Source organism: Staurois parvus, unplaced genomic scaffold (assembly GCF_062004578.1).
Source record: "Staurois parvus isolate SC_StPar_1 unplaced genomic scaffold, SC_StPar_1.0 ptg000014l, whole genome shotgun sequence".
Taxonomy (NCBI): Eukaryota; Metazoa; Chordata; class Amphibia; order Anura; family Ranidae; genus Staurois; species Staurois parvus.
In genome coordinates, this window is record NW_028317810.1 from 12,328,722 (window position 1) to 12,351,156 (window position 22,435).

The window sequence follows — 22,435 nt, forward strand, 5'->3', positions numbered from 1 at the left end:
CATCTCATGGGGCCCCCTACTGACCCCGGGCCCCAGTCTGCCCCTGCTGAAGACTGAAAACACATTAAAGTATTGTGGAGGAACCACAGCAAATTTTTTAACATGTTTTATTCTAGCATACTAATTCTAATAAACAGTGGAGCAGAAACAGGGGGCAGAGAACCACCACTAGGTTTCAAACCAGAACACCAAAGAAATACAAAAACAACTTTTGGTTAAGTTACAAATTGATTATCATGCAATATATACCCCATTGCAGTTCTGTCCTCCAGTCCCTTTATCAATACTCTGTCCTATAGTGACATAGGGGCCTGGTGGAAAGAACCACAGCACATAGAAGAGGACCAGGCATCTGACACTTCTGGAAGTGTCTGATACATAGGATTTTTTAGCCAGAACAGTTCTTGAAGCCACACTGTCTGTTGGAGAGGTAAATATTATATACCTTTTTCTTTGCTAGCATGCCTTAGATTTGTGGTTTAGAAAAAGGGACAGGGTTTCATTAAAGGAGCATTTTTTTATCTGTCAGTTTTGTCACATTTCAAATTAGTATCCATTTTTTATGCCATTGTCAGACTTGCAAACATGCTGCAAAACCAAGCTTACTCAGTTTATTCAGTTCATCCATTCTATAGATATGAGAAAATTGACAGTTGCTGGTAGTTATACATAAATAAGTCAGGGGCAAGATGTTGTGCAGTCTGTACTATACCACCATGGCCTTAATTAATATTTTTGTAACCTGAAATCATTTAAAGTTTAATCTTTAGCAGAAGATATCCTGAAACAGTTCGGTCATTGCTTATCCTGTAATGTCCATCTTAAAAAGAGGAGCATGCTGAGCATGGCTAAGAAATCCAAAGGGTTCAGATGGAAAGCCATTTAAAAAGTGAATAATACATGCATTCTTAATGTTATACAATTTGTTTTTCATGGCCCAAATCACTTAGTTTACTATAGAAGCCGAAGAACATGTTTTACCTATATTAGCAAACTTGTATGCAAATTTGTGAGCACAGGCTTATATATCACCTAGATGGATTTGCAACTTGAACTTTAAAGTTGTAAACCTCAGACAATGAAATCTGATCAGAGCACATATTTCTATGGGGTTTACTTACCTCTCTCCAAAGCACTGTCATTTCTCTCTGCTGTTATCAGCATGAGTAATTTTTTCCTGACACCAAGAACTAAAAAGGTGACCGGGGAGGGATCTCCAGCACACAGCCTGCAATTATGTGTGTGTGTGGGGGGGGGGGGGGGTCCCTTCCCTCCAATCAGCTCTCAGAGTTCTCGTACAGTGTGTAACTGCAGTGCCCCGCCCCCTTCTTTATGAGTCTGTAAAAAATCCTTTTTCATCTCTGAGTTTTACAAGGATGTAAAGGACAAATGGCTGCAAATAAACAAGTGCAACGTATGTAGGAGGGTTTGTTTTACCTCTGTGTATCACCTGAGTTCAGTCACTTCATTGGGAATAGGTAAGGTAAGTAAATCCTAATGTGTTCTGCAACTTTTTTGATTTTTATTTGATATACACTGAGCTTATGGACAGGGCTCTGATTTGGTTGCTGGCACTAATTTCATCACAGCAAGTGCTATTCGCCTACTGTATTTACTGAGATGTACTGTATACATATTATTTAAATCTTTCTGAAATGTTTACTTATTATGTTTATTAGAGCAATGATTTGGATCATGACATACAGCATATGCATGTTAAACAGTATAATATGTTCATGTTATACAGTATATGCATGTTACACAGTATAATATGTTCATGTTATACAGTATATGCATGTTAAACCGTATAATATGTGCATGTTATACAGTATATGCATGTTAAACAGTATAATATGCTCATGTTATACAGTATATGCATGTTAAACCGTATAATATGTGCATGTTATACAGTATATGCATGTTACACAGTATAATATGTTCATGTTATACAGTATATGCATGTTACACAGTATAATATGTGCATGTTATACATTATATGCATGTTACACAGTATAATATGTTCATGTTATACGGTATATGCATGTTAAACAGTATAATATGTTCATGTTATACAGTATATGCATGTTAAACCGTATAATATGTGCATGTTATACAGTATATGCATGTTAAACAGTATAATATGTTCATGTTATACAGTATATGCATGTTACACAGTATAATATGTGCATGTTATACATTATATGCATGTTACACAGTATAATATGTTCATGTTATACGGTATATGCATGTTAAACAGTATAATCTGTTCATGTTATACAGTATATGCATGTTAAACAGTATAATATGTTCATGTTATACAGTATATGCATGTTAAACAGTATAATATGTTCATGTTATACAGTATATGCATGTTAAACGGTATAATATGTGCATGTTATACAGTATATGCATGTTAAACAGTATAATATGTTCATGTTATACAGTATATGCATGTTAAACCATATAATATGTGCATGTTATTCAGTATATGCATGTTAAACCATATAATATGTGCATGTTATACAGCATATGCATGTTAAACAGTATAATATGTTCATGTTATACAGTATATGCATGTTAAACGGTATAATATGTGCATGTTATACAGTATATGCATGTTAAACAGTATAATATGTTCATGTTATACAGTATATGCATGTTAAACCATATAATATGTGCATGTTATTCAGTATATGCATGTTAAACCATATAATATGTGCATGTTATACAGCATATGCATGTTAAACAGTATAATATGTTCATGTTATACAGTATATGCATGTTAAACCGTATAATATGTGCATGTTATACAGCATATGCATGTTAAACAGTATAATATGTTCATGTTATACAGTATATGCATGTTAAACGGTATAATATGTTCATGTTATACAGCATATGCATGTTAAACAGTATAATATGTTCATGTTATACAGTATATGCATGTTAAACGGTATAATATGTGCATGTTATACAGCATATGCATGTTAAACAGTATAATATGTTCATGTTATACAGTATATGCATGTTAAACAGTATAATATGTTCATGTTATACAGCATATGCATGTTAAACAGTAGAATGTGTGCATGTTATACAGTATATGCATGTTAAACAGTATAATATGTGCATGTTATACAGTATAATATCTTACAAGCTATATATTACCACCACACTAAAACTCACTACTTTCTACACCTAATATGCTAAAGCTAATGATAATAAAGCTAACATTTAACATTTTTTTTGCACAACTTTAGGACCGGTTCACACTACATGCATTTCAGTTGCTTTTTTTCTGCATCCAAAACACACAGAAAGCAGATTATATGGTTGTCAATGTCATAGTTCACATCAGTGATTGCAGTTCCAGTGAGTTCCGGTTGCAGAAAAAAAAGTAAAACATGCTGCATTTTTCCTACACAGAACTGTACTGGAATGCGGTAAAACGCATTAAAAAACGCACCGGAATGAGCTGGAACGCACCAAAATGCATCAAAAACGCACTGGAATGCACATGTACCTGTTTAAATTGAAGAAAAAGAGAGGGGAATAAAATTAACTGGAATGCATAAAAACGCACTGGAACGTGTCAATATTTCTATGGGGTTTACTTACCTCTCTCCAAAGCACTGTCATTTCTCTCTGCTGTTATCAGCATGAGTAATTTTTTCCTGACACCAAGAACTAAAAAGGTGACCGGGGAGGGATCTCCAGCACACAGCCTGCAATTATGTGTGTGTGTGGGGGGGGGGGGGGTCCCTTCCCTCCAATCAGCTCTCAGAGTTCTCGTACAGTGTGTAACTGCAGTGCCCCGCCCCCTTCTTTATGAGTCTGTAAAAAATCCTTTTTCATCTCTGAGTTTTACAAGGATGTAAAGGACAAATGGCTGCAAATAAACAAGTGCAACGTATGTAGGAGGGTTTGTTTTACCTCTGTGTATCACCTGAGTTCAGTCACTTCATTGGGAATAGGTAAGGTAAGTAAATCCTAATGTGTTCTGCAACTTTTTTGATTTTTATTTGATATACACTGAGCTTATGGACAGGGCTCTGATTTGGTTGCTGGCACTAATTTCATCACAGCAAGTGCTATTCGCCTACTGTATTTACTGAGATGTACTGTATACATATTATTTAAATCTTTCTGAAATGTTTACTTATTATGTTTATTAGAGCAATGATTTGGATCATGACATACAGCATATGCATGTTAAACAGTATAATATGTTCATGTTATACAGTATATGCATGTTACACAGTATAATATGTTCATGTTATACAGTATATGCATGTTAAACCGTATAATATGTGCATGTTATACAGTATATGCATGTTAAACAGTATAATATGCTCATGTTATACAGTATATGCATGTTAAACCGTATAATATGTGCATGTTATACAGTATATGCATGTTACACAGTATAATATGTTCATGTTATACAGTATATGCATGTTACACAGTATAATATGTGCATGTTATACATTATATGCATGTTACACAGTATAATATGTTCATGTTATACGGTATATGCATGTTAAACAGTATAATATGTTCATGTTATACAGTATATGCATGTTAAACCGTATAATATGTGCATGTTATACAGTATATGCATGTTAAACAGTATAATATGTTCATGTTATACAGTATATGCATGTTACACAGTATAATATGTGCATGTTATACATTATATGCATGTTACACAGTATAATATGTTCATGTTATACGGTATATGCATGTTAAACAGTATAATCTGTTCATGTTATACAGTATATGCATGTTAAACAGTATAATATGTTCATGTTATACAGTATATGCATGTTAAACAGTATAATATGTTCATGTTATACAGTATATGCATGTTAAACGGTATAATATGTGCATGTTATACAGTATATGCATGTTAAACAGTATAATATGTTCATGTTATACAGTATATGCATGTTAAACCATATAATATGTGCATGTTATTCAGTATATGCATGTTAAACCATATAATATGTGCATGTTATACAGCATATGCATGTTAAACAGTATAATATGTTCATGTTATACAGTATATGCATGTTAAACGGTATAATATGTGCATGTTATACAGTATATGCATGTTAAACAGTATAATATGTTCATGTTATACAGTATATGCATGTTAAACCATATAATATGTGCATGTTATACAGTATATGCATGTTAAACAGTATAATATGTGCATGTTATTCAGTATATGCATGTTAAACCATATAATATGTGCATGTTATACAGCATATGCATGTTAAACAGTATAATATGTTCATGTTATACAGTATATGCATGTTAAACCGTATAATATGTGCATGTTATACAGCATATGCATGTTAAACAGTATAATATGTTCATGTTATACAGTATATGCATGTTAAACCGTATAATATGTGCATGTTATACAGCATATGCATGTTAAACAGTATAATATGTTCATGTTATACAGTATATGCATGTTAAACGGTATAATATGTTCATGTTATACAGCATATGCATGTTAAACAGTATAATATGTTCATGTTATACAGTATATGCATGTTAAACGGTATAATATGTGCATGTTATACAGCATATGCATGTTAAACAGTATAATATGTTCATGTTATACAGTATATGCATGTTAAACAGTATAATATGTTCATGTTATACAGTATATGCATGTTAAACAGTAGAATGTGTGCATGTTATACAGTATATGCATGTTAAACAGTATAATATGTGCATGTTATACAGTATAATATCTTACAAGCTATATATTACCACCACACTAAAACTCACTACTTTCTACACCTAATATGCTAAAGCTAATGATAATAAAGCTAACATTTAACATTTTTTTTGCACAACTTTAGGACCGGTTCACACTACATGCATTTCAGTTGCTTTTTTTCTGCATCCAAAACACACAGAAAGCAGATTATATGGTTGTCAATGTCATAGTTCACATCAGTGATTGCAGTTCCAGTGAGTTCCGGTTGCAGAAAAAAAAGTAAAACATGCTGCATTTTTCCTACACAGAACTGTACTGGAATGCGGTAAAACGCATTAAAAAACGCACCGGAATGAGCTGGAACGCACCAAAATGCATCAAAAACGCACTGGAATGCACATGTACCTGTTTAAATTGAAGAAAAAGAGAGGGGAATAAAATTAACTGGAATGCATAAAAACGCACTGGAACGTGTCAAAAACACATCAAAAATGCATTGGAACAAGTAAAAAAATGTGCACGTGGAAAGACATCTGGAATACATCTGGACTCCGTTTCTATAGTGTGAACCAGCCCTTAGTCACTTTACTTACCTGTAATGAAGACCTGTAGAAATCTTCACTGCAGGGATGCCCATAATCTTCCTGTCTCTGAACTTCTGGTGATGCAGGGGTTAATAAAATTGGGTTCTAAGCTGAGCTACTGTGAAAATGTTGTGGCAGGGTCCTGCCTCCTCCACCCTCCTCCTCCATTAAAAGATGTTCTTTCATTGTTTTCCCTGTATTCAACATGGTCTCTGAATGTGGGAGAGAATTCTCTGACTCATCAGACTCTCGCCCATTCAGAGGTCCTGTTACAGGTATTGTAAACAATGCAAGAACTTTTCTCAATGAAGCAGCAGGGGGAGGGGGCAACATTTCAGTTAAATGTTGTTTTTTCTAAGTACATACCTGTAGGCCATTTCTGCCCCCCAGAAGCCTGGCCAAAAAACTCCCAGTTAGTATTGACGTATCTTGACCAAGTCATGGGACACTTCAGCCATTAGAGGCTCACTCCCTGCATCACAGGGGCGAGCGCTGTTCATGCAAAGAAACCTGACTTCTCCAACTTGCTACATCTGGAGGAAAATAGATTTAATCTCCAATTACGGAAAGGTTTCTTCACAGTAAGAGTTGTGAAAATGTGGAATAGACTCCCTCAAGAGTTGATTCTGGCCAGCTCAGTGGATTGCTTTAAAAAAGGCCTGGATTATTGGATTATTTCTTACATACACAGAATATACCTGGATCAGGGGCGGACTGACCATTTGGAAACTCAGGCACTGCCGAGGGCCCTGGGTCAGTAGGGGGCCCCATGAGATGCCCTTGGTACCTTTTTCATAGGCTTTTTTGAGTTTGGGCAAGGACACAGGGGCCCCATAATCCCCTATTGCCCGGGGGCCCCATGAGTTGTCAGTCCGCCCCTGAACTGGATACTAACATTTATAGGTAAAGTTGATCCAGGTAATATCCGATTGCCTCTCGGGGGATCAGGAAGGATTTTTTTCCCTGCAGGAGCAAATTGGATCATGCTTTGCTGGCTTTTTTTTACCTTCCTCTGGATCAACTTTTTTATGGTTGAACTGGATGGACTTTTGTCTTTTTTCAGCCAGACTAACTATGTAACTATGTAACTCAAGTGTATTCAGTTTAAATGAACCAGCAGCACCAGAATCAGTGCAGCTACACTGCTCCATCCGTTGGCAATGCCAGAACAAGGTCTCATAGACATCTATATGAAAAGGCAAGGAAGGGACTTGCAAGCTAGCTCAATAAACCTTTAATAAAACACCCATAAAACACAATAGATTGCACTCACAAGAACCCAGTAATATGAATGCATCTCTCACTGGATACTTGTGAGTGCAATATAATGTATTTTACGGTTGTTTTCTTAGAGGTTTATTGTGCTAGGTTGCGAATCTCTTCCTAGTGTGAGCAGTGTTCATCAATAAAATCCCCACAGCAAAGCTCCAAACAAAAAGCCTGTGCACTCCCTGGATGATGTCAGTGGCCTGGCTGCAAAGTGAATTAGTAGAAAACTGTGGGCAGCTAAATGGCCAAGTGATTAGCACTTCTGCCTAGCAGCCCTACGGTCATTGGTTTCAATGCAATCCACAACACCACCTGCCTGGAGTTTGCATGTTTACACTGTGCCTACGTTGGATTCCTTCCACACTCCAAAGACATGCTGGTATGTAATTGTCCCTAGTATTTGTATGCATGAATGTGAATTACAGACATTAGATTGTAAGCTCCTTGAAGGCAGGGACTGATGTGAATGTACAATATATATGTGAAGCTCTGTGTAAATTGATGGCACTTAAATGATTAAAATAATAAAACTTGATGGGGCAATGGAACTTATTTTTTTTGTATGCAGAAGTTTTAGGTTTATGCAACCAACTATAAATACACACCAAAAGTAATGCATTGAATGTACCGTAATTTGTAATGTCATATGGTATCTATATTTACATAGTTAGTCTGGCTGAAAACAGACAAAAGTCCATCCAGTTCAACCATAAAAAAAGATATAATCCTATATCCACAGTTGATCCAGAGGAAGGCAAAAAAACCCAGCAAAGCATGAAGCAATTTGCTCCTGCAGGGAAAAAAATTCCTTCCTGATCCCCCGAGAGGCAATCAGATATTTCCTGGATCAACTTTACCTATAAATGTTAGTATCCAGTTATATTCTGTATATCTAAGAAACAATCCAGACTTTTTTAAAGCAATCCACTGAGCTGGCCAGAACCAACTCTTGAGGGAGTCTATTCCACATTTTCACAGCTCTCAATATGAAGAAACCTTTCCATGTTTGGAGATTAAATTTCTTTTCCTCCAGACGTAAAGAGTGCCCCCTTGTCCTCTGTGATGACCTCAGAGTGAATAGCTCTACACCAAGTTCACTATATGAACCACTGATGTATTTATACATGTTATGCCTTCATTTTTTAGTTTCTTTATTGTTTTAAGTATAAGCATATATGCAGCAATCCATGACATTTTTTTACAATATGGAGTTTCATTTAATACTTTTCGCACAGTGACATACCCTTAATTGAAAACAAAGAAACAGTGACCAAAGATGACCACGTTATTCCCAGAAGCGTCACCAAGAGACCTAAAAGGTGAGGTTACCTGCATTAAGGTAAAAAACCTTCCACTAGTTGTTCCCCCCACCCCCCTCCCTAAATACTTATCTGAATCCTGTTTCGATCCAGCGCTGTACTCATCTGCAGCAGTACTGGTTCTCTTTCTCTCCTCTAATTGGCACAGAGATAACAGCGGGAGCTATTGGCTTATTCTGCTGTCAATCCAATGCTTTGAGGAGGGAGCGGAGGCCAGGGCTGAGTTGCACTGTGTGTGTGTGTCTATAGACGCGCACAGCCTGACTCAGAAGCAAGCCCACAGTTGCCCCACCATAGGAAGCGACTTCCTATTGGAGTGCACAGGGAAGAGGAGGAGCCAAGAGCGCTAGCCAGGGATTCCAGAAGAGCAGGTTCAGGGCTGCTTTGTACCGTTGCACAAAGCAGGTAAGTTTAACATGTTTGTTATTTTGAAAAAATATAGTCTTTACAACAGCTTAAATTTGGACAGTTTAAAAATTGCCACAATGGTAAGGGAATTGGTTTTGAAACATACATTAAAAAGAGATGAACCATTTATTCAAATTCAGATCCAGGTGATCTACTTAGACCTGAATAGCAGAAGATAGAATTGTTTTATAACAAGCTCACTAGCTGATATTTTATTTTAATTAATAAAGGTACTGCTCATTCTCATTACTGTATGCACATTCTCCATAAATTAATCTATTAATAAAGAATTATACTGCACAGTAGAGCTACAACTGCATAGAATACGTGTAAGATAAAAATATAAATTAGGCACCTTCTAACCCGTTAGCATTTCCATTTTTTTATGTGATAGGACTCCATGAAGGGATAATGTCTGGCAGGCTACAGAATCTATGACACTGAGCTACTGACATTGATACCACTGGGCATTGGAAATCACTTTTGTTGTCGCCTGATGCCCAGATCTCTAAAATCTACTGCACAAAAAGCAGAAATATCACAGAAGCCAGCTAGAGAAAATCTATGAATTTTGCTGGTTCGTGAAAGCTAGGCCTTGGGAACTTGTGCAGCTACTCTCAAAACTTGAATTGTACCTCTGTCCCATTATGTGAAGTGTCACATCATGTATCTGTATCCAGTAATGTGAGAGCTACCATTTTTGACCAAGGGACATGTGCTACACCTTTACCTATGCTCAAATTCATCGTTTTGTCTTTATAGTTCCCCTGCTTCAGTGATGACACCTACGGGCCTATTCATTAGGAAAAAAAGTAAGATGCCTTCAGAGATGAGGGAGCTGTTCTTTGAAGTTGCTGATGAAGCAGATATGTGCTTACATGATAAAGTGGAGGCCATTGAAAGGCAAGTACACACATAATACTAATGCAATGTAATATTATATTGTACAGTATATTGGGTGCAGTGTTACCAATTACATAATTATCAGCAGATATGATTTATATCAAGGAGCTAGTAGCTGTCTGGCTGCCATACTTGCCTCTTGCTCCAAAGCTCATCTCCAGAAAGAAAAAAACCTGTTCCACTAAAGCACACTGTGCCTAAAATCTCTGATTTCTTGCCTAAAATTTTGGTCACAGGACAAAAAAGGTGCCAGATCCTCTTCTTTCTGGCCTGTAGTGTGAGAGAGTCAAGTCTACAGTTCCCATCTTGCTTCCTGGTGAAATGGGTGCTGCCCATTGATTGTCACACGTATCCATTACAGGGTCCTCACAGGTCATTTAAGTTTTGGAACTTCACATTATGATAAGTGGTGGACACAAAAGTGGCTGGCTGAGCAACAGTGAGAGATAAAATGAAGTTCCAATCACTGGTTGCTACAATTTGAAGGGAAACTATGAGGGATTAAGTGACAATGGATGCAAGTGACATTTTCTGGGGTGTTTATTTTTTAGTTTTAAGAAACAAATTTTTTTTTTCACTACTTGTCTTTATTGTGCCTTCCCTCCTCTGCATGCTTGTTGTGGGTCAGTGACTCACAAACTGAAAGTCAGTGGTCAGCATTACAGCCATACATAGTCAGCAAGTCACAAAATGAACTTTTAATATAGTTTCAGTGAATACATGTCTTTGTGCAGAGGGCAACACCACTCCTGAAAACATTTATATTTTATGCTGCCTAAATCCTAAAGCCTTTTATTTGCATATTAATTGCTAAACATTCTATTTTCCTGAGTGCATTATATTTTTGTTTTTGTTAACCTAAACTATAGTTAGCCTACTAAAAAAATATATTTGGTGTTGCTAACCCAAAAATAGGTACATGTTTGATTTAAATCTACCAGAACCCTGGTCCACGCTTATTTTGACTGTGCCATTTTTTAAAATGCTGTTTACCAATGTAACATTGGTATGTGTAAGCTTGTTGACTCTCTAAAGTGTATTGTTCACTCATTCAGCTGGTCTAACGTATTCTCGAAAATCAATATAATTTTATTTAATGAAAAAAAACATTGCCAAAATTGCAATACTTTATCAACTTACCATAGCACATACCGTGATGAGTTTGCTAGTTTTAGGTTCTAACGTTATCTTTGTTTTTTTTTTTAAATTATTATTCTTCAATTCTTTGTTAGGAGGCGTCAAGAATTCAGCACCCAAAAGTATCACTCTTTGGCTACAATCAGCAATTTCCGCCAAGATCTGGAAAAAATGAGAAAAAAATACTGTCATGTTAAAGAAGAGAAAGATTACACAGACACAAAAAACTGGTTTGTAGCATGCGAGCATTTGTAACATTAGTTCTTATATTAGATACAGTACAACTTGGTACAGATATTAGCTTTTGTCTCAATAGAAATGTTTGCTTTCTTACATCTGGAATTATTCCTCACTTGGATTTTAATCAATTGTATTCGTCTATGCAGGTTTGTAGTTTTACAGTCTAGAATTCCAGAAGACATGAAAAACAACCAGAAAATCAAAAAGATTTTAGAAAAACTTGAAAAGTTAGAAGAGAAAAAGTTTTTCAGAATACGTGTCAATTCCTTCCTTAAGGTGCTAGCTGGACTTCGTCATTGGGAACTATGTTCTCCTGATATATGTGTGGCTATAGAGGTAAGCAGGCAATCACTTTGAAAAAAATAAAATTTAGTAGTAAACTAGAACATCAATTTTGGTGGAACTTGGGCGGGTTACTATGGCAAACAGTTTTTAGTGGGGAGATCATCCCTATCATCTTCGACACACTTGGGGGTCTCATACAGTCATGAAGTGAATAGAGCATTTAATACACTGTATGTGTTTTTCCCATAGGCACATATGAAGAACTGATTTCTCCCAGTGATCCCAATGCTTCAGCTGAAAATACGAGTAAAGCTTAGCAGGGTATTGGGGGCGGCGTTGACCTCTATCACACAGTCTTGCTGAGCATGCACTATCTGTATACTCTGTCCAAATATTAAGTGGTTGAAACTTTGTCAAGTTCAATAATTTTATTTTTGGTCATTTTATCATATACACCAAATGTTGGATCATGCACAAGGCAAGAGAAGCAGGCATGCAGTAAATTTGCTGATAAAACCAAGCCAGTCATATGTGCGTCTAAGTGTCTGAATATTGTTAAATACTGCTCAGCTTTAGGAGTCTCTTTCACCAAGAATTCAGTGATGAGGGGGGGAGAAGTCGACTGTAACATGTTACAAAAGGTGAACTTATCCTTTAATGTATTTTTGGTTCTGTTCTGCACCACCAAAAATATACATAAAAAATATTACACAAAATCAACAATGAGCACTAGACAACTGGAATGGTAGATACGCTTATAAGGTAACCAGTTTTTCTGTTAATTGTATGCCTTCACCTCTCAGTAATGTGGGAATTTACTTATTAACGTATGATCAGCAAGATTGGCTTGTGTAGGCCCCTACAAGCCAACAGGTCTACTTCATGATTGGCTTGTGTAGGCTATGTGCAGCAGTCTGTGTTCGCATTCATTGCTGGCCAAAATCATAACTTCACTGATAGCCATAAGGAAATGTTCACTCCAATTTACAATCAATTAATAATTACCAAGGTGGCCTTTTGAAAAAGTTCACTTATAATAATCAGTTAATGAACTGCTTGTGTTTATTTTGTTTTACTACAGGGAAAAACAAATGCATACATCATTGGCAAATGGAACTAAAGTGGAACTCTAGACAAACAACTATATACTTTTTTTTTGCTACATTTTCAGTTAGGCAGTAATACAACTAAAAAACAAATAACAGTAACTGTACTAGTTAAACATTAAAAATGTTACTTTTTAAGTATTTTCTCAAGCGCCGCCCCATGCGAGTAAATAATATGCCCATCAGAGAACATTTAATATGCTACATTTTGTTCATCCAGTTGTGTGATTTCCAAACATTTGCCATAGTGCACAGCATTATAAGTGAAACAATAATTTTCCTGCTTAAAGTAGAATTTCAGGTATGGCATTTTTACATAGTAGCTTGGAACAATGAAAGATTACAGTCAATTAATAATTACCAAGGTGGCCTTTTGAAAAAGTTCACTGCTAATAATCTGTTAATGAACTTCTTGTGTCTATTTTGTTTTACTACAGGGAAAAACAAATGCATACATCATTGGCAAATGGAACTAAAGTGTAACTCTAGATAAACAACTATATACTTTTTTTTTTTTTGCTAAATTTTCAATTAAACAGTAATACAAATGAAAAACAAATAACACTAACTGTACTAGTTAAACATCAAAAATGTTACTTTTTAAGCATTTTCTCAAGCGCCACGCCATGCGAGTAAATAATATGCCCATCAGAGAACATTTAATATGCTACATTTTGTTCATCCAATTGTATGATTTACAAACATTTGCCACAGTGCACTGCATTATAAGTGAAACAATAATTTTCCTGCTTAAAGTAGAATTTCAGGTATGGCATTTTTACATAGTAGCTTAGACCAATGTAACTATGCATATACAGTACCTTACCTGTTGGATCCCTCTAGAAGTTAGAAATCACTGTAGTAGACACTGATACTCCAGTGATCTTCATTAGCTTCCGGGTCACATGCCGAGTGGATGCCATGCTGCATTCTGAACACAAGAAGTTGGCCACTTGGCACAGGTGCCATTTAGAGAATGCTTTTCATTTTCTCAATGAATGAAAATCATTCTATGATTGCATGAGGTGGATAGGCGGATGGTGATGTCACACCTTTCCATCTGACTTATGAGGCACTAACTGTAAACTTGGAAGGAGTAATACTAAATGAGAAAGTGAAGTGGCTGGCCAAAACAAAAAACCTAAATGTAAACATATGTATATTTTTTAGCTGTTTCCCTGCAGTTTCATCTCTTTTGTCTGCTATTAAACACCAAATGTGCATAATTTTCTGGCCAATTTTAAACTGGAGTGACATTGTGGTAGAAAAAAAAATCTAAATTTTTAAAGTTTTGTAGCACTACCCCCTTGAGGGCCACTGAGTAATTTTTGGGTTCTCTTTCTTTCCGGAGTCCGATTTGGAAACCCAACCCCTGCTGACACCACCTTAGACCTTTGGTCAAAAGAACCCTCTGGCTGCAACCATAAAATAGACTCACATACAGTTTAGAGTGAACTGATATTTTGATTATATTGAGGTAAAAATGCAAGCACAGTAGAACAACAAGAAAATATGTCCATGGAATAACAGCTAATACTCAAATCAATTCTAGATGTCCTGCAATTCAGAATTTAAATGGTAACCCCAGGCCTGAGATGTGTCTTCACAAGTGAGCAGAAGGGGAAACAATCAAATTGGTAGGCTAACTCACATTTGGCTCTGAGGCACTGGTGGCTGGGTTTAATTCTGAGATAGCGCTCTTTAATTAGATTGGTTACTGTCCTTTTAAACTGCAGTGCCCAATATTCTGTCCATCCTCCATCCTGGGCTGAACATAGATATCTGTCTAATCAGCCTTCCAAAATTAAGAGATAACTTGTACTCCCCCAATTCAAAACAATATTTTGAGGGATCTTGTGAAAATATAAAAAATAAGTGGAGCTAATAGTTGAGCGTAGGAAATCCATCAAAAAGGCAACCGGCATATGGTGACCTAGATGACTGTGCGACCCTTAGAGTAGAGGTAAAGAATAAAATCAATTAAAATAATAGATCATGGTCTCCTGCCCCTCTACCTACTATGTAATTGAGATAAGAAGTGAAGAAGTGAAGAAGGGGTTAATAGTTTAAACAGAACAGCCTAGTGTGACAACCATGGCTGCCTCTATAGATGCGATGGAATGAGTCAGTGTACAGGAAGTGTGGTACTTGTATGATTACTAAATTAGAATAAAATTATTGAAAAAAGGAGACTAATATAGCCACCTCATTAAAGGACTCATAAGCAGCAATATCATGATTTTTTGTTTTTTGATTTCAACATATTTTATAGGTCCCCAACTGTAATGAGACCATACTATGATTGTTATATATAGCGGACCATACCATGACCATAGAAGCCCCTTATAAGTGATAGGATGTGGCAATAGGATATCACATAGCATGTACACACTGAAACCTATTGTGGAAAAAAAGATCCGTTACGCTCACATAGACTTATGTTTATTTACAGTTTTAATTATAAACTGCTGATTGTTCTTTGGCACCATGGAGCAGCTATAAAAGTGTGATTCATATCTTGCATTTAAATCCAGATCCTTTCTACTTAAATAGTTTTGCAAAGTCACTCAACCATTATATGAACTGGTAATTTTTTTCTTCAAGCTTGTTGATATATTGGCAAACAGAGCCACAAAACAAGCTCTTAAATTAGGAAAAAAAAATCAAAATGTGTTTCCCCCACACAGCTATATTTAGGGCCTATTGTTTAGGGTCTTACATCTTCATAATAAACAGTATACCATCCACTTTATACACCTTGACAAGAAAGCATTATAAAACACAAACTGCTCCATTAAGTTGATATCATTCTTCTATACCCAACCATCCATTAAGTGCTGATAGATCCAATAAAGCAAGTGCAAAAAGCAGTAGATATAGGAAGATGTGTTAGAATCTCCACATAACTATGTGATTCTATTGAGGTGCAATTCATCTGTTCAAACAGAAAAGAGCAGTGCATTTTATAGTGAACCTGTCACTTTGCTCTTTGAGGGTAAAGTAGTTCCAGAGCACTGAGCACAAAGCCATTAGTTAGCTTGCTGTGATTCAAATTATGTTGGCCTTCAGAGAGAACCCTAAGCTATTAAAACAGCCAGATCCTGCAAACCTCCTGCTCTGGTGTCATGCATGACACCAGCAACCTCCATCTTGGGCTGAACATAGATATCTGTCTAATGAGCAAAAACAAATCCCAGCACCTTTCCTACCAGTCTACAAAGAGGTCTTAAAATATACAATATATTGTCAACCGTATTGGGATGTCAGTAATAAAGGAAAAATAAAAAAGGGGGGGTTAAAAAATCAACTCGCCAGCTAGCTTGCCAAGAACCAAATTAACCTGTCTAACAGTATGCGTTAAAAACTGGGGTTTAGTTAGCACACAATACAAACGTATTGGGCCGCCTGCCTTTACACACACATGAACTTTAATGGCATCCCAGTCTTAGTTCGTAGGATTCAATATTGGGTTGGCCCACCCTTTGCAGCTATAACAGCTTCTTCAACTCTTCTGGGAAGGCTGTCCACAAGGTTTAGGAGTGTGTCTATGGGAATGTTTGACCATTCTTCCAGAAGCAAATTTGTGAGGTCAGGCACTGATGTCGGACGAGAAGGCCTGGCTCGCAGTCTCCACTCTACTTCATTCCAAAGGTGTTAAATCGGGTTGAGGTCAGGACTCTGTGCAGGCCAAGTTCCTTCACCCCAAACTTGCTCATCCATGTCTTTATGGACCTTGCTTTGTGCACTGGTACGCAGTCATGCTGGAACAGGAAGGGGCCATCGCCAAACTGTTCCCACAAAGTTGGGAGCATGAAATTGTCCAAAATGTCTTGGTATGCTGACGCCTTAAAAACGTCAGGACAGTACAGATATCCACCAAATTACCCCTTTTTGGAACGTGGACATTCTGTGGTATTTAGTAGGAGGCATGGCAAGTTTTTTGAAAATTTACTTTGCAAAATAACAAATTATGTGCAAACAAAACTGGATTTTTGCTCACACATGATTGGGTGATTGAAGTCAGCACAATATCACCTCATTTCAAGATAAGTGAATATTTACATTATAAAGTGATAATTCTCTATGAAAGTGAACAATCTGTACTCTTTGAGGATCCATTCATAACAGGACATCTCAAATTGAGGGCAGAATTGTGGCAGTGTGACAATATGAACACGCGCCAAAGTGTTTGGAGGTGATATTCATTTCAATGGCACCTGAAAATGTGGGGTGTTTTTGCCACAATTGCAGCACGTTTTTCCATGCAACAAACACGCCGCAATTGCACAGAATCACGGGCCACACAATGCCCAAAAAAGGTTCAAGAACCATTTTTTGGGTGTCGTGCATCCTACAATTTTGTTAGCGCAATTGCGGCACATTTGACATGCGGAAAAACATGCTGCGATCACAGCGAAAACTCCCTGCGTTTTTAGGTGACATTGAAATGAATGGCACCTCTAAACGTGATCACGTGTTTTTGCATTGGCACAATTGTTTTTCAAATCGTTGTGTTTCTGCACACAATTTGAATGGAGCCTTAGTAATTCAGGGAGCTTATATTCAATTAAGGCCCAGTCAAACTAACTGCTCCATCATCTGTAATACAAATACAAATAAATACAAAGTGTTGGAATGCTGTTTCCTGTTCCGCCATGCATTTAGCAAAACTGATGTGCAAAAACCTAACTATCCCAAAGAAATGCAATGTAATTATCTGGAGAATATCCATAATGGGCAAGGTGGACAGAAAAGGTGCAAATGGGAAGAATTAAGTGCATTGCATATTTGTGTATCATGCATAAATATTGCTGTTAGCTAGAATTACTAAAAAAAATAAACTGTATTAGATTTCTTAACATTTTTTGAGACCATAATAAAGGACAAGTTCACCTTTTGTATTCAGGCTGTAACATGTAACACGTATCATGTTACTGTTATAGCAACCCCTGCCCCCCCCAATCCTCCATTGTGACAGCGTGCTGGGCATCGTGTCATTCATTCACAGAGTTCTGTGAATGGGAGAACTACAAATACAGATAGTCTTTGCGGCTGATGGTTTGTTGTTCTCAATGAACTTCCAGGGCGTTGTTGAGAGCTCTAGGTAGTTAATTGATGCTTCCTGTTATTCAGTAAATGCCTGTCTGCAAAGTACAAGCAGACAGATACACTGACAGTCTGCAGGAGCCTGAGATCTGCAGATCGTGAGTGCAGTGCTTTGCATGTTTCTAGTAAAAATAAATAATAAATGCACAATTTTTTTACCTGCAAAAATATGTGCATTTATTTATTTATTTCCTTTAAACAGGCATAGTTCAGCACACTCACATTATTCACTTGAGCTGCAGCAACATACCCATGCATTGCTGGAGTTTGAGCCATTATACAGCTGCAGGAATCATCCCGGAACCATTTTTAGAGAGGACAGTCAACTCTCCTGTAAAAGCAATCAGTGGCTGACCAGTCATTCGATTCCTATCACAAGCAGTGGGAAGGGACGTCCACCTCCTCCAGTTGCCTTCCATAGCTTTACTGTGATCTCCCACTCCACCGATAGTCCTGGTTGACCAGCCGGTGCTTCTGCTGGATGATCACAGAGCCAAACAAAGACTGGATCGGATTTGTTCAACTCTATGATATAGTAACTCATCAATTCCGGTTTACTCAGATCTAAACGGCACTATTTTTCAAAAAGAAAACATTTGATCACACCAATCTTGGTGTGATTAAATACATTTAAGGGCAGAGGAGGGATATGGGGTCTTATTGACCCCATATCTCTCCATAAAGAGTACCTGTCACATGTCTATTGCTGTCACTGTATTGCTGATGTTTATATTCCTTGTGCGACAGTTTAAAAATAAATAAAAATTAAAGTTCCCCTGTCTCCCGTGCTTGCGTGCAAAGGAAAATGCATGCATCAGTCCCGCATGCATGCAAACAGTCATCTCCCCCCACATGTGAGGTATCACTGTGAATGTCAGATCATGGACAGTACTTCTAGCACCAGACCCCCCCACTGTAAATCTAAAGTAGTAACCTGTAAAGGCTTTTAAATCATCGCCTATGGCAGCCTTTGAAATTTTCACTCGCCCGCTCCCATTGGGTAAGTGGAAATAAGGTGGGGGGAGCAGAGCCGGGACTAAGGGTGTGTGGGAGGGGTGGCAGTGGAGGCGGTGACAAGCAATGATCTCGTGTATGGCTTTCAATGAAGCAGCTGAAAGTCGTGGGAGGGAGAGGAGGAGAATTGGCTTCCAGCAACTTCATTGAAAGCCATACAGGAGATGGCTGCTTGTCACTGCCTTCACCACTGCACAGATCATCCCAGAACATTCCTTTTCTTTCTGCCCCCCCATGTGTGCTCTTCAGTGCCCAGACCCTCCCCCTATCCTCCACACCAATAGGAGAAGAGGGAAGATAGGCTGGATCTGCTCTACCTCCCTCCTGTGCCCATCCTCTGCTCTGACTCCCTCCACACATCCTCTGAAGCTGCACATACTGGAGTGCGGGCAGGAAATTGAATACAGAGCAGCCGACAACTCTGATGCATTTGATGAGCATGTGAGTCCGACCTCCCTTCCTTCCAGCCACACCTCCCTTTCTTTCTTCCTTCCACCCACCTCTCCCTTCCTTCCTTCCACCCACCCCTTCCTTCCACTCTTCGCTCCCTTCCTTTCTTCCACCTACCCCTCCCTTCCTTCCGTCCACCCACGCCTCCCTTCCTTCCTTCCACCCACCCCTTCCTTCCTTCCTTCCTTCCTTCCTTCCACCTCTTCCTTCCTTCCACCCCCCATCCTCCCTCCCTTCCACCCCTCATTCATTTCTTCCTTCCTTCCACCCCTCCCTTCCTTCTTTCCACCCACCCCTCCCTTCCTTCCTTCTACCAATTGCTTCCACCCGTCCCTTCCTTCCTTCCACCCACCCCTCCCTTCCCTCCGATCCTTCCTTCCACCTGCCTTTCCTTCCTTCCTTCCTTCCTTCCTTCCTTCCTTCCTTCCTTCCTTCCTTCCTTCCTTCCTTCCTCCCACCCCTCCCACCCCTCCCTCCCTTCCTTCCTTCCTTCCTTCCTTCCATTAACCCCTCCATTCCTTCCACCTCTCCCTTCCTCCCTTCCACCCATCTTTTCCTTCCTTCTTTCCTCCCCTCCACCCATCGCTTCCACCTCTCCCTTCATTCCTTTTACCCACCCTTCCCTTCCCTTGCTACATCCTTCTACCCTCTCCTCCCTTCCTTCCTTCCTTCCTTCCCTCCCAGCCTTCCTCTCCTCCCTCCCTTCCACCCCGCCTTTCCTTCCACTCCTCCCATCCTTCCTGGCTAGTAGCTCAGGACTTGAAATTTTGAGACCTGGCCTATGGATAGTAAAATTTACATCATTGGTTGTCATTGCACGGACATGCGCAATTTTAAAGTTTGACATGTGTGACAATGCCAAATTTTATAATTTACAAAACAATTGGGTTATGTATTGTGGGTTTTTTTTGCATTCAAATTAAAAAACTGTACTTTTTCCCAAAAAATTGTGTTTGAAAAACTGCAAACCTTCGATTTATTCTCTAGGGCCTCTGCTTTAAAAAATACACAATGTTTGGGAGTTCTAAGTAATTTTCTAGCAGAAAATACTAATTGTTACATATAAACAAAAAGTACCAGAAAAGGTCTGGTCTTCAAGTAGTTACTTTATATTTACCCCATATACTTTCTTGTTTTGCAGTTTGTGAGGGAGCATCTGGTGCAGATGCCATTAGAGGACTACACAACTTGGCTCCAGACAAGACTGGCTTCTTCGCTATCCCATAGAGTCCAGAGTGCACCTCCACAAAGATGACCACTGCAGGGCCGAATAATAAATTAGTCATAGTTAAAGAATACAACACTACTTGTTTTTTACTTATCTTCACCAACAACACAGGATGATCTATGGTTTATATATTTACAACATCAATTCACTTGTCAGCTGTATAATAAGTCCTCTGTGGAATTTATCACTATATAGCAGAATTTTTTTCAAGACATCCAGTCTCAGTAATTCTGTTGTTTTAGTCTTCAGTATATTGTGGAATCGTTCAAAAGCAATGCAGACATTTATGCAAGCTAACCTACAAAGTATGGAAATCAAATCTCAATTTGTGAGACTGAAAATAAAGCACAGTTTACATCATTTAAGATTGCAGCATATATAGTTAAAAATGTCAAAAATGGTAAATACTAGTTTATTAAACATCAATCCATAGATCATTTACTTATTATGGTATCACTTTGTTCATTTTGCCCATTCCTGTCCCTATGCTTATTTGCATGCAAATCATTTTTTTATGTATTGTAAATATTTCCAATAAAGCAAAAAGTATTTTGATGAAATATCTACTGACCATGTTTTAAAGACTTGATAACTGTGTGTATTTTCGTTTAACTAATGTGGGAATTATATATTGTAATCCCTCTGCTTGCCTGTAGCCCATTTCTACAAGCCATTTACTCTATCACTAAACAATGTCCAATTAAAAATATATAAGAGGGTCATGTGATATATATTATAAAGTTTAATTCCATAGTGGTATTACAGAAGCGGTTTGTGTTACGTAGCTGTGTTACTTTAACTGACAATTGCGCAGTCATGCAAAGCTGCACCAAAATGTAATTTACGTCCTTTTTTCCACACGAATTGAGCTTTCTTTTGGTGGTATTTGATCGCCTGTGCGTTTTTTAATTTTTTTGTGCTATAAAAAAAAAGTATGTAAATTTTAAGAAAAAAAAACAATATTTTGGAAAAACATGTCCAGTAAAAAAATGTTAAAATCAAATTTCATCATAAATTTAGGCCAAAATGTATTCTGCTACATGTCTTTGCTAAAAACAAATCCCAATACGTGTAAATTAATTGGTTTACGTGAAAGTTATAGTGTCTACAAATGGCGGTATATATGCTGGGATTTTTTTTTGTTATACTAATAAGCGATTTATGATGGCGATCAGCGACTTATGCAGACATTCTGACACTGGGGGGAACTGACTTGGGGTCACTGACATCCCCAGTGACACCAATACAGTGATCAGTGCAAAAAAAAAAGCACTGACACTGTACTAATGGCACTGGGGAGGAAGGGGTTAACATTAGAAGGCAATCAAAGGGTTAACTGTGTGATGATAGTGTTTCACTAGGGGGCGGGGGATGTGTGCTTTACTGTAAGCACACTGATCCGGAAAGGCTGAGCTCAGCTATCTGGACCAGTTTGCTCAAACTGACAGGGAGGAGAGCTGCATTGTAAACAATGCAGCCGTCCTCCCTGTCAGTGTTTGCCGGTAATCACCGGGCCCTGGCGCGTAATCACTGGTCAGGAACCGGTGATTGACACCTGCAGCCGTGATCGGTGGCAGGGGTAGGGCGGTCGTGCGCCTCAGGTGTGCCCCTACCCGAAATGCAAAATCACCTATATATATACGTGATTT

The 22,435-nt window shown here is 37.9% G+C and overlaps 1 protein-coding gene across 1 annotated transcript in view; it reads left to right on the forward strand.

Annotated features, from left to right (window-relative positions):
• The window catches only part of CCDC60 (coiled-coil domain containing 60), a 238,204-nt gene extending 216,858 nt beyond the window's left edge, over positions 1-21,346 (forward strand). The window contains exons 11-15 of the mRNA XM_089677358.1: positions 8,826-8,909; positions 10,080-10,220; positions 11,453-11,587; positions 11,744-11,933; positions 20,700-21,346. Coding sequence (XP_089533484.1) covers positions 8,826-8,909; positions 10,080-10,220; positions 11,453-11,587; positions 11,744-11,933; positions 20,700-20,813 — 664 coding nt within the window. The 3' untranslated portion in view covers positions 20,814-21,346. The remainder of the gene's footprint in view (positions 1-8,825; positions 8,910-10,079; positions 10,221-11,452; positions 11,588-11,743; positions 11,934-20,699) is intronic.
• Positions 21,347-22,435: the final 1,089 nt, after the last annotated feature.